This window comes from Durio zibethinus, chromosome 27, assembly GCF_047325235.1.
Source record: "Durio zibethinus cultivar Kanyao isolate XHJ-2024 chromosome 27, ASM4732523v1, whole genome shotgun sequence".
Taxonomy (NCBI): Eukaryota; Viridiplantae; Streptophyta; class Magnoliopsida; order Malvales; family Malvaceae; genus Durio; species Durio zibethinus.
This window is the reverse complement of record NC_143188.1, coordinates 16,661,536-16,675,765: the sequence shown is the minus strand read 5'-3', so window position 1 is coordinate 16,675,765 and position 14,230 is coordinate 16,661,536. Positions and strand designations below refer to the sequence as shown.

The window sequence follows — 14,230 nt, the reverse complement described above, 5'->3', positions numbered from 1 at the left end:
GCATAAATTTCTTTTATCCTTTATTAATAGTTTATGTAAATTTTTAGTATTAAAATTATGAAATTTAATATCATATTATTGATCGTTTACTACTATTTTATTAATCATTTACAAAGAAATCAGAAAAGAAAATGAAAAACTCGTAGACAAATCACAACATTTTATATTCATATATACTTTAAGAATCCAAGTAAATAATCCAATTAAATAACGTGGATATGAAGACAATGTGAATTTTAAGTTGACGCCATTTTGAAGATCCTTTCAAACAATGCTATATTAGATGTTATAGACTTATAGATTTAAAAGTAAATATGAAATGCCTTTTAAAAAAATAGAAATCAAATGGAACAGGCAATAAAAGTTTCTTCCAGGAAGAAATAAAATGCAACAGGAAGTCACATGGAAAACGAGGAAACAATTTTTAACCCATACTCCACGATTTCACGAAAGTCACATTATGGCCTAAAGTATTTATTACAAAATGAAAAAAAAAATAAAATCAATTGTATCATTTACAATTGTTATAGTAAATAATCACAATTTAAAATTATGTGAGATTTATCAAAATTTTATATAAAATTACACTTATAAGTGGTGGACCCATATATAATTTTTTAATGTAATTAAATAATTATAATATTGTAATAAAAAATTTATAGGTGAAATGTTCCCAAACTGATTTACTTATTTCAATTAAATTTGTTCTTAAAATGTTAAAAATATTTTATATTAATATTATAAAATTAAATTTTAATTAAAATATATTATTTATTAATATAATAAAATTCTCATGTTGAACGCATGCCCAAAAAATCATATTTAAGACTGAATCCAAGTTTTTTGACCAAATAGCCTAGAAAGTAGTTGGGTTTAACAATTACTCCAACTATAACAACCAAGAGAACGATTGTGAAATGAATGATTTTTTATCAAGATTGATCATTTGGTAAAAAAGAAATAATAATAAAACAATTGAATAATAGAAAAATAGTATATTTATAGAAAATTTAAATTAAATCCAATATATATACAATGAGATTCGATCATAAAATCTAATTCTTCCAATCACTCTTTCTTATTATTGAGACAAAACCTCATTTATATATAGCATGAACAAAATTTTAATTTGTGGAAAATAAAAGTCATTGTCTTATTGTAATTTTTTTTTTCTAAATTATGTCGGCCACTGTCGAGAGAGAATAATTTCAATGACTAGTTTATTCAGATTTCAATTCCAAGAATAGTAGAATTTACCACCGACGAGCGAAGACAAAGAAAGAAACTAACACTCCTTTTGGTAAGAAGGAAAGGACGAGGAAAAAAAAGTTGTAATATATTTTTTTTTACTTTCCCTTTTCTTTCTTTCCTACGATACAGAGTCTAAACGATCGAGGACCACCTTGATTGTCTATATATATTAAGCTTGATGCAAGGCTTATCGTTATATATTTAGAAGTAGCAGTTAAGAGAGAATTGAAAATATAGAGATCATATATAAAGAAAAAGAGATGATGGAAACCAAATGGTTGTGGTTGAGTGTGTTGTTGTTGTTGCTGTTAGAAGGATGCAGATGGTATGGTACTGAGGCGTGTTGGGAGGATGAGAGGATTGCTCTCTTGCAACTCAAACCGTTCTTCAATCCTCACAACGATCTGTACAGCTGGGTTGATGAGATCAAGGGTTCAGATTGCTGTCGATGGGATAGGGTCGAGTGCAAAACCTCCTCCTCCTCCTCCAGGAAAGTCATAGGACTCTCTCTTAATGATACAAGATGGTCGGACAACGAAAGATGGTATCTTAATGCCTCCTTGTTTCTTCCTTTCAAGGAACTGAAGCATCTTTATTTGACAGGGAATAACATCGCTGGTTTTGTTGAAAGTGAAGGTCGCTTTTGCCTATTCATCTTCAATTATTCCATTGTTAATTTGCAATATGAAAATTCATTCTTCACTTTTTCATTTTTACAACTTCATATTTAATTCTAATTTTGTTTTATTGATGAAAGCCACTAAGTCCTTTTTATATATTTAAAAGAACTCTCTTGCAGGTTTTGCAAAGCTAAATTTGGAGATCCTTGATTTAAGTGACAATTACCTCAATGATACAATTTTGTTATCTTTGAGTGAGCTTTCATCTCTTAAGCATTTATATCTAGGAGCAAACTCCTTCAGAGGATCAAGTCATACAAACGGTAGAGTTAAAATTGCTCTAATTATGATTATGAATGATATACAGTAATTAAAATATTAACTTGTGTTTATTACAGGTTTCCAATGGCTCTCAAGACTTGGTAATTTGGAAACTCTTGATTTATGGGGCAATTCTTTGAAAAATGATATAGTGTTTCATATGAATGGTCTTTCATCTTTAAAGACTTTAAGTTTAAGTGGAAATTACTTGGAAGGAACCGTTCATATTCACGGTAAACTCATTTTACCTCTAATTGATATTAAAGTCAATTGTTGTTTCAAGGAAAGCTCTTGCATATTATTTGATTTTATATATAATATAATTAATTACTTGTTGAGGTTGAATAGAATTGAATAATTTGACAAACTTGAAGAACTTGGATTTAAGCTACAATAGAATTGAAAGCTTCCAACCATCAAAGCAAGGTATAAATATATATTTCAATTCACTGAACTAAAATCTTAATTATGTGATCAGCATATAAAATTTTTGATTGACTATAGTATATAATAGAATTATATATTCTTGTATAGGAAACGAGACACAACTGAGGTTGACCAATTTGGAGGTACTTGATTTGAGCGGTAATCTCTTCAGGAACAACATATTTTCCTTCCTTCGGGGGCTTTCAACTCTAAAGTCCTTGTATATGAGGCAGAACCAATTGCAAGGCTCAATAGATGTTAAAGGTAAAGCTTTTACAACCTTTTTTTTTAAATTCCTTTTAGAAGCCTTAAACTCATAAAAGAAAGTGTTTTGCTAAGTCAAAGGTATTTATTAATTAATCAAAAGGGCACAAAGCCAGCATAAAGTTAATGCAGCAAAGCAAATAGATCTATGCATTCAAACCAGACAGACAAAACACCGCCCAAAGTATATAACTGAAGACAAAACACTTAAAAGTTACACAACCTTACCCATAAGCCAATCACCTCCCGACCAAAGCGAGCTATGTGTGTTTTCAATTTCGTGTATTGTAGGCATAGAATCAGTCTCCACTATCACATGCTCTGTACCCTGTTCAAAAGCTAGTTGCAGTCCCCAAAGGATCGCTTTTGCCTCTGTATGAAAGGAACTTTCAGTCCAGTCTACTCAAGTCACTGCTGAAAAAACCACGTTACTGTTTGAATCTCTAAGAACAGCACCTAGCCCAGCTTCCTGTTCTCTGAACCTATACACTGCATCCACAATGAGCTTTAACATATCCAGTACAGGAGGTTGCCAACTCTATCCTTGTGGCTTCCTCGAGATCATAGTTGGTTGGGCAACCAGTTCTAGCCTTTCCCTCACAAGGGCTGTCTTTACCAATGATTTCCGCATAGCACATGTTACTCGATGGAGGCTTTTTAATTACAATCATCGTATTGTAATTCTTATTGTGTTAATTATAATATCATAATTCTTAATATTATCATGTTTGCTTATATAATTACATTAATTAAGTTAACAAATATTATATTATTTTCAAAATGTGAAATGAAACCCAGTTAAGATGCTAATTGTACCTTTTGTCTCTTGGATAGTTGCAGTTGCTAATATGACAACTTTTGGTTGCAAAAAAACATTTCTTGTTCATAATATCCGGTAGGAAAAAAGCCATTAGCTTAAGAATCAAGCTACACCTAGTTATGAAGGAGGATGTCACTTATTAAACAGTCAGTCATTTCGATTTTTGATTGGGATAAGAAATTCGAATCCAACTCTACGTAAGATAAAGACAACCAAACCAAGTATTTATTATTGAAGTGAGAAAACCGATACATGACTGAATTAGAAACAGTTGAGAAACCATTTTGTAGTTTTTTTCTTTTTAATTTTTGTTTCCTGAAGTTTCCTGAGTATTTGTGTTAATGGATCAAGTCAAGCAAATGGTAGAATTAAAATTAACCCAATAGTGATTATGAATGATATATAGTAATTAAAATATTAATCTTTTTCATTACAGGCTTCCAATGGCTTTCAAGACTCAATAATTTGGAAACTCTTGATTTAGGATACAACTCTTTGAAAAATAACATATTGTTTTATATCAATGGTCTTTTATCTTTAAAGACTTTAAGTTTGATGAGAAATCACTTGGAAGGAACTATTCACATTCACGATAAACTTGGTTTACCCTTTTTTTACGTTTAAATCAATTGTTGTTTCAGGAAAAGGTATTGCATATCATTTGCTTTTATACGTAATATTAATTACTCATTGGCATTGAGTAGGATTGAATAATCTGACAAATTTGAAGAACTTGGATTTAAGCGACAATAAAATTGAGAGCTTCCGACCATCAAAGCAAGGTATAAATATATATTTTAATTTACTTAACTAAATTCTTAATTATGTGATTAACATATAAAATTTCTCATTGACAATAGCAAATAATAGAATTTTATATTCTTATATAGGAAACAAGACACAACTGAGATTGACCAATTTGGAGGAGCTTAATTTGAGGCGTAATCTTTTCAAGAACAATACATTTTTCTTCCCTCAGGAGTTTTCAAGTCTGAAGTCCTTAGATATGGGGGAGAACCAATTGCATGGCTCAATAGATATTAAAGGTAAAGCTATTGCAGCCTTTTTTTAAAAAAAATTCTTTTTAGAACGTTTAAACTCATCAAATAAGTACAATCTCATATCACATTTGAGGATTTTTCTTGTTCATTTAAAGCTTTAGACTTATTTTGCAGTTTATTTCATTATAAAGTCAATAAGAATATTCAATAAAAGATTATTTGAATAACCAGGCTAACATAATGATTATTTGAATTGAACTTGGACATAGAATTGAATAATTTGATGAATTTGAAGATGTTGGATTTAAGAAGAAACAGCATTGAAAGCCTTCAATCCTCACAAGGTATGCATTTATATTTGCTCAATTAGTTAAGTTGTTATATATAATTAAATATTATGTAAATCTTTTTTTAGTGATGAAATTATGTAAACCTTATGCAGATAGTGGGAGACAGCTGAACTTGACCCATTTAGAAGAATTTGATTTGAGTGATAATCTCATTAATGACAACATATTTGCTTCACTTAGCGGGCTTTCAAATTTGAAGTCTTTGGATGTAAGCTCCAATCAGTTAAATGGATCAATAGATATGAAAGGTAAAATTACTTTTTTTGCAAAAATTTTGAATTTGTTAACAAAAATCTTAACTCATGGAATACACCTCTTTCCAATAATCCTTTATTCTTTTTCTTTCATCTAATATCTTTTATATATATTCTATTTTGGAAATCAAAATTTAATTAAAATTTCTTCCATGAATTTATAAAATTTTCAGGTTGGTGTGATCTAAGGAACCTTAAGAGTTTGGATATCAGTTGGAATGCACTTGAGGGGATACTTCCTTATTGTTTGGGTAACTTGACATCTCTTCTTGAGTTAGATATCTCCTACAATCAATTTACTGGAAATTTGACTCCTTTAGCAAATCTTTCATCACTTAGATTTGTCTCCCTTTTAAGAAATCGTTTGCAAATTTCAATGCCATTCTTGTCACTTGCAAACCTTCCAAATCTCAAGTTTCTTTTGGCTGATGGAAACAAGATAGTAATGGAACCTAATTCTTTTCATACTTCAATTCCGAAGTTCCAACTAAACATCATCAGTTTGTCAGAGTGTATAACAGACAAAGGACTTAGTCTACAACCTCCTAAGTTCCTTTATTACCAATATGACTTGAGATATGTTGATCTTTCCTATAACAATTTTAGTGGAACAGTCCCGTTATGGTTGCTAGAAAACAACACAAAATTAGAAAATCTCTTCTTGTTGGGTAATTCTTTCACTGGTCCTCTCTTGTTACCACATCTTTTTCATCCTAATGTGTCTTTAATTGACATATCTGAAAACAAATTACAAGGTCAAATTTCGACAAATATATGTTCAACTTTTCCAAATTTGGAAATGTTATTCTTATCTAAGAATGCCTTTGAAGGTAATATCCCTCCTTGTTTAAGTGGCATGAACACTTTATCAATTTTAGACCTATCAGACAATCATTTGTTTGGAAGAGTACCAGAAGAGTTGATCATGAGAAGCTCATTAGATGTTCTTAGGCTATCAAATAACAACCTAAGTGGAAAGATTGTTCCTTTGATGTTCAACACAAGAAAGTTGTCAAATTTGTATTTGGATGGCAATAATTTTGCTAGAGAGATTCCTGATATTGATGTCTCTACTACTGATTTTTCACATTCATCACTAGAGGATATTGATCTCAGTAATAATAGTTTTAATGGAAAGCTCCCAAGATGGATAGGGAATATATCGCATTTAAAGAGATTGGCTTTGTCCAACAATCATTTTGAAGGTTCTATTCCAATGGAATTGTGCAACTTGTTTGAGCTTGAATTTTTGGAGCTTTCTCAAAATAATTTATCTGGCTCTATTCCTTATTGTTTTAATCCACCATATTTGAGACATGTCCACGTGAAGAGAAACAGACTAAGTGGTTCATTGACACTTACTTTTAATAGCTCTTCATTAGTGACATTAGATCTTAGAGGGAATAATTTGACCGGTAATATTCCAAAATGGATTGGCACATTTTCTTCTTTGAGCGTCCTTCTTTTGAAAGATAATCATCTAGACGGTGGAATTCCAGTTCAATTATGTAAGTTGTATTCATTGAGCATCATAGATCTTTCTGGAAATATGTTTTCTGGTCCTATACCTTCTTGTTTGGGTAATTTAACTCTGGCAATGAAAGGGGAGAAGTCTTCTGTAGATGTTGGTTGGTATGAACCAAGTTCAATGAATGATCTACCAATAGACCTTCCATTTTATTTATCACATGGTTATCCTTCTAGCTACATGGAAGAATGGATAGAGTTTACAACAAAGAGTGTGTCCTATTCATACGGTGGTGACATTCTTATGTACATGTCTGGGATTGATTTATCTTGTAATAGGTTAACTGGGCAAATCCCACTCGAAATGGGAAATTTAAGTGAAATCTGTTCGTTAAACTTATCACACAATAACTTGGTCGGAGTTATACCTTCATCATTTTCACAACTTAAGCAAATTGAGAGTTTGGACCTTTCTTACAACAACTTGAGTGGTAGAATCCCTATACAGTTGATTGAGTTGAACTTTCTAGAGGTTTTCAGTGTGGCACACAACAACTTGTCAGGTAGTACTCCAGAACCAAAAGCTCAGTTTGGAACCTTTAATGAAAGCAGTTACGAAGGAAACCCTCTTCTCTGTGGGCCTCCATTGCAAAATAACTGCTCTAAATCTCAGCCACCACCAACAATACCGACTACAACAAACAAAGAAGGAGAAGGTAGTTTCATGGACACATATGTTTTTTGTGTGAGCTTTCTGGTTTCATATGTAATTGTTTTATTGGGAATTTTTGTTGTTCTATACATAAATCCATATTGGCGGCAAGCATGGTTTTCTTTTATTGAGAGTTGCATCACTACCTGTTGCTACTCAATTGTGGGCAATTTTCTTGAGTTATACATCTTCAAAAGATGTGCTTAGGTCTCATGGGAGCTCTTTATGATTTGCCTTTTGTTTGAATATGGAAAAGATTTGGACAAAGTTGATTCTTGTTATCAAAAGAAGTTTGGTGATTTGATCTTTTAAATGAGGGATTTCTTTTAGCTGACTGATCTGTTAAAATGGTTGTAAGACGAGTTGTGGATTTGGTTACTCAAATTACTTAGAAAGAGTACTTTGATGATTTTGCACTTTTAACAGAGCTTTTTGTCTCCCTCAGAACTCTGTTTTTGGTATTTGTTTTATTTTGTAGGAAGCATGTAGCTTTGTGTCTTGTTGATTTTATTTTGGATACAAATATTCAATTCGCAATTCTCCATCGTGTCCAAGTTATTGTTAATATCTTTTCCAAGTTATTATTCAAATTGGCAATTTTTTCCATATTATTTTTGAGTTAGTTTTGAGTTTCTAGTGAATGATTTTTGGCATAGATTGTAGTAAAGGCAAAGATTGCTAGCTGTGGCCTACCAAGAATATTTCTAAAGTTTTATTGGTCGGATTCATTTGTTTTAACCAAAGTTTATGTCAATCCTAAAAAGCTGTTTCAATTTATTTTCTTTGATGCTTAAAAAGTTGGATTTTAAATAAAAACAATAGTAATAGTATTAGTAAGAAATTGAATTTTAAATGAAATACATCATAATAAGTCAATAATCAAGAATATATCAGAATTTTTAAAAGAGTTTCCATCATATTGAAGTAATATGAAAAAGTCCAGAATGTGCTTTTTTTTCTTTTATTTATCAATTTCTTATTTCTTGCCCTTTATAGAGGTTTTATTTTTATTTAAAATTACTTAATATTTGTTGTTTTTTGGAAATTAGTATTAGTTTATATAATGAGCCAAATAAGCATTGATCGTTGAAAATATCATTTTGATCGCAAAATGCAATTATTTTATATATCTCATACATATGAAAATATCATTTTGATCGCAAAATGCAATTACAAAACATTCCCAAATAAAAAAAAAGTTTATATATCTCATACATATGGAAATCCCATCAAATAAATAAATCAAATGCATTATCTTCCAAAGAAACAATAAATATAAAGTGCTATCTAATGAGACTATAGCTTATTATAGTTTGTTAATTAATTATTCTATGATTATAATTTAATTATGATGTAATAATTGATTATTTAATTGATTATATAAATGTAACACTTGATTATTATTGTAAGAATTAAAAAAAAACTAAAATTTTTGAATCCATGCTTTGCATCATTAATTTTTATTTATAGTACTACTTTTTCTTTTTGAACTTAAAATTTGTTAAATGTAAAACTTTTACCATTAAATTTAGTGAAAATACATATATTTATTTATTTATTTATTGACAAAGAATATAATTTAAACCTATTTTATTTTATTCTTTTAAGATAATTAAAAATATTTTCAAATTTTAACTTGGATTTATTTTTAGATAATTTTAAAAATATATTATTTCATATTGATTTGATAATTTTGAAGTATTTTTTACAAAAGTTTTGTTTTTATTTTTAATCAAAATAATTTAATAGTAGAAGAGGAGGATTAAAATGTTTTATGTGATTTGAATTTAAAAAATTTTTAATATAATATATGAATTATAATTTTATTAATTAATATAAAGTATTGTTTATCAATCACATATCATTATTTAAAACTTACAATAATAAAAGTAAATATCAAATAAATTAATAAATTTATAATTTAAATTATCAAAAATTTTTAAAATTTAAATACTTAGTTTTTAATATTTAACTTAAAAATCTATTCATATATTGAAAATAAACCCCTAAAAAATGATCAAACAATCCCTTTCTTTGTTTGATAAGAATTTGATACATGTCGAAATTGACTATTTCGCCTTCATACAATAATAAAAATACCTTTTCTTTTATAATTATTTACTATAATATCTCATATAATAATTACAAAATATTTTTATCTTAAATTGACTATTATGTCTTTATATCATAATTAAGAAAATAACCTTTATCTTATAATTATTTACTATAATACCATCATACCATAATTACAAAAATACTCATTTTTATTATTAAATTACAAAAACAACCCTCCCCTTATTATTGACCCAAATTATTGTAATACCCTCGTAACATAATTATAGAAATACTTTTCTCATAATTGATCAAAATTATTATAATACTCTTTCTACCATAATTACGAAAATATTTTTGTGAATGCTTAATAAGAAATTGACATGTGATACTTTGCTTCAAATTAATAACATATATTAAAACAATTCTTTGATAATTGCTATAATAACTCTTTGTTTATTTGATATGATATCGATGTGTGTCTAAATTTACTATAATACATTTTCACTATAGTTACAAAATACTTATCTTCTTATAATTAATTAAAATTATTATAATACCCTCTTACAATAATTATAAAATACCTCTCATAGTATAATTGATTAAAATTACTAAAATATCCTTCCTACAAAAATTATGAAAATACCCCTACTATAATTGGCAAAAAACTAACTATAATGTATCTCATATGAAAATACTTTTACGAGTACTTCATAAGAAGTTAACATTTGGTATTTTGTTTCAAAATTACTATAATTCTTTTATTGAATTATATATTAATTTTTAACATATTATAAAATTAACTACATATTAAATTATTAAAATATGATTACAATTGGTTCATTGATATTTTATTTAAAAATTAGTATAATACCTTTATTAAATTACATATGAAAATTTAACATCATATAAAATTAACTACATACTAAATTATTAAAATACCCTTGTTGTTGCTTCATAAAAATTTTACATGTGAAATTTTGTTTGAAATTCATTATAATAGCCTTATTAAATTACTTATTAAATGTTAAATAACATATATTAAAATAATTTTTATTGAAATTACTATAACACCCTTTGTATATTTGATATGATTTTAACATGTATCCAAATTTACTATAATGTCTTTCAATTATAATTAGGAAAATATGACTCTTCTTATAATTAGCCAAAAATATTATTATACCTTCCTATCATAATTATAGAATTATCTTGCATACTATAATTAAACAAAACTTCTCTTACTATATTTAGTCAAAATTATTATAATATTTTTCATACCATACTTACGAAAATATCTCTTTTTAAAATTACTATAATATTCTTTATATCATAATTACGTAAATATTCTTATGAATACTTTATAAGAAATTGATATATGATATTTTATTTTAAAATTACTGTAATGTTTATATTAAATTACGTATTAAATTTAATATATTATAAAATTAATTATATTAAATTATTAAAATACTCTTATCATTATTTTATAAAATTTAACATATGTCATGTTATTATAAATAATTAAAATTAAATGATCAAATAAATTAAATAATTATAACTTTTATCAAAATAAAAAAAATAAATAATTTTATATTTAAAAATACAATATTTAATCCTCAATATAGTGGCGATCGCACACTAGTCTCACATTAAAAACGCCCACAACACCGAAATGCAAAACTTCTCCCCTCCGCCTCCAACCTTTTCTCACGGCTCAGTCACGCGGGCAAAGCAAAAGCATCCCTCAACCAAAATTTTACCCCCCAAAAAATAAATCTCCTCTCTCGATATTCTCTTTTTTTTTTTTTCTTCTCCACTTTGATAAAAAAAGGGCCTTTTCTTCACTTATTTTTCCAATATCTCTCTCTATCTCTCTCGATGCCTTAGCCACCATCCGTCACCGGAAGCCCACAGGACGCGTCGTCTCTGCTGGCGATATCTGTGGCACTAAACTTCCAAATCTCTCTCTTTCTCCCTCTACGGTTTGGTTTGTCTTTTTTGATTGGATTCTGGAATTATCTTTGAATTTGGATTTGATAACGCAAAAAGGAATAACAACGTCGACCGAAAACGACAGCGTCGAGGATTTATTTGGGTTTTAATTTTGATGGCTGGGACTCGTAAAAGGGGAGGGAACAAAGCAAAAATTAAGAATTTAAGTTTAGGAGATCTCGTAAAAGGGTATTTTATATTTTGATGATTATATTTTTAATTTCTTATATGCTTATTTGAACTTATGAATTTGAATAAATCCATAATGAGTTTGGGAATTTTTTTTTTTTTTTTAAAGTTTTGCATGATGTTGGTAAGTTTGTTTTATGCTTACATTGTCTTATTTTGTATTTTGTTTGTTCGTTATATACTCAATTTGTTTCTTTTAGTAAACTTTGTTTTATTTTGTGAAAGGCCTATTTTTGGAGTTCAAGGTTCTGCCCTGCTTATGTTAGCTGATTGTGTTTTTAGTGTTTCAGGTTTGGTACTTTGCCTGTATATCAATTGGGTTACTTAATGCAACTGTGCAACTTCTTTATTTTGGGACTGAAAAAAAAGTAGGACAAATATGTGTTTTTTTTTTTTTTTTTTGTTGCATGCTAGATTGATTTGATCCTAGAAAGTGTCATCAGAAATTTAGCGAGGGATTTTCAATTTATTTATTTTTTTATTATTTTGTTACCTAGAACTCAGTTGGTTTGTTGTGATTTTGGTTTACGGTTGGTTTTTGAGGTAGATTCTATGGGTTATGAATTTCAGATTAGCCGGCCCGAAGATTGGGAGCGAGAACCTGACCCTAGGAAATATTTTGTCCAATTCTTTGGAACACAAGAAATGTAAATATTTTTATGTTCAATTTGTACACGTTCGGTGAATGAGAGAGATGACAACATGATGAATGAAGATATATGATGGGTCTGTTTTACGGTTTGCATCTGTTTTCTAGTAGAAGGGAAACCACATTTTCCCATAAGATGGAACATGAGATAAATACATGAAAGGTGTTACTGCATAATTTCCTTGAAAAAGATATTAATTTGTTGTATTCCAAATAACTTGTTACATATGCCGATCCTAGCAGAAAAACCTTGATGTACTTTTTTTCATTTCCTATCAATGTTGTTCACATAGGATGCTTGGTGACTACAGGATACATTGAAACTGATTTGATTTATTCTATCTCTGTGTTGTCTGTATACATTGTTGCGTCTCTTTCCATCCAGCTCCTGTGATCAAGAAATTATAGGATGCACATTGTAGTGACAACAGGGGAAAAATTGTAAGAGGGTGTTGAGTCCTCCATGTGTTACAGTACTGAACTCTAGGCAGCTCTGTCATTTAGCTTTAGGTTGCATAACATAAACTCATGGACCTCACCATTTTAATGTTCAGGGAGTACTATTTGGCAGATGTGATAGTCATGCTGATTATCTGAGATTTTTACGTCTTATAGTTTTTTCATATGATAATGGATTTTTGATTTAGTTATTTTTGTGTGCTACGATAGATTCATTCTCACATTTATATTAACATAGAATTTTGGAATTATTTTTTAAATGTATTGTTGATAATGACCAATTTTGGTGGAGGATTTATTCGTAATATTTGGCTATAACACATTTAGGGCGCAATAATGGATCTTTATTTCATACAATGGAACTTTTATGTTTGTATAATGGATCTTCTTGAATGTTGATTGGACAGTTTTTGCAGGTACAAGTATCTTGAAAAGAAATAAAGTTCAAAACAATCTTGTATATATTTGGAAATATAAGGTTTCAGTTTTACTATCATGTCAAGGTTTGCTTGAATAACTTGCTTAAGATGTGTCCGAGTACCCTTCCAAATTCTAGCTATGAATTGGGGGAGCCTTTATGGTTCTGGTTATATTCTATATGTTATAGTTGAGCAGTTTGAGATTTTAGCTGAAGTTTGTTAAGTGTCATCATGTGGTGGTTCTGATATGGTATGCTTGGAAGCCTTCGAGTAATGGTATTTTAAATGCCCTAAAAACGAATACAGCTGGAGTTTTCCTTAGAAACATTTGCACAAGTGGTTTATTTATGTGGAAACATTGAAGTGGTTTGGGGAATATTTTGTTTTCTTGGAAACTTTTATCTGTTCAGGGCTTCTTTTGGGATTTTTTTCTTCTAAATTCTTGGACATTTTGTTCCATTCATATTTGCATATTTACAACCATGCTTTATTCCCTTTTGGATCATAATGAATGGACAATGATGCTTCTGCTCCTGAATTATGTAGAAGACATTTTAATTTGTTGAAAATAGAATCTGTTCTTCCTGTCCTTTGTTTATTTGTTAATAGTTGGTTATATATTTTCTCATATTCCTTACGGGTGTCATGTTCATGCACATGTGAGCAAGTTGATAAATTTAAATATCTGCATTTTTTTTTCCTTTAAAGATAGTGTTTATTTAATTCGATTTTCATATTTCATTATTGATGTTTTTAACTCTGCATTTTTAGTGTAAAAAGGAGCAATGCTTTTCATCCCAGCGAAGAGATGCATGCATGCATCATTATTTTTTCTTAGACTACTCTTTGAACTTCAGTTCACTTGTGTTCTAGTTGCTTATTTTTCCCCCTATGTTTTTCTTCTTTTACAGAGCTTTTGTTGCATCTGGCAATATTCAAGCGTTTACTATTGAGACAGAGTAAATTGTTAAGTTAAGTTTC

The 14,230-nt window shown here is 28.9% G+C and overlaps 1 protein-coding gene across 1 annotated transcript; it reads left to right on the top strand.

Annotated features, from left to right (window-relative positions):
• Positions 1–1,102: 1,102 nt before the first annotated feature.
• Positions 1,103–8,037, top strand: LOC149511068 (cuscuta receptor 1-like). The gene is made up of 10 exons (XM_089756112.1): positions 1,103–1,887; positions 2,051–2,194; positions 2,270–2,425; positions 2,541–2,618; positions 2,727–2,882; positions 4,407–4,484; positions 4,593–4,748; positions 4,973–5,047; positions 5,146–5,301; positions 5,481–8,037. Exons 1-10 carry the CDS (start codon positions 1,512–1,514, stop codon positions 7,691–7,693), a joined length of 3,588 nt encoding a protein of 1,195 aa, XP_089612238.1. The 5' UTR covers positions 1,103–1,511; the 3' UTR covers positions 7,694–8,037.
• The last annotated feature ends 6,193 nt before the right edge of the window (positions 8,038–14,230 follow it).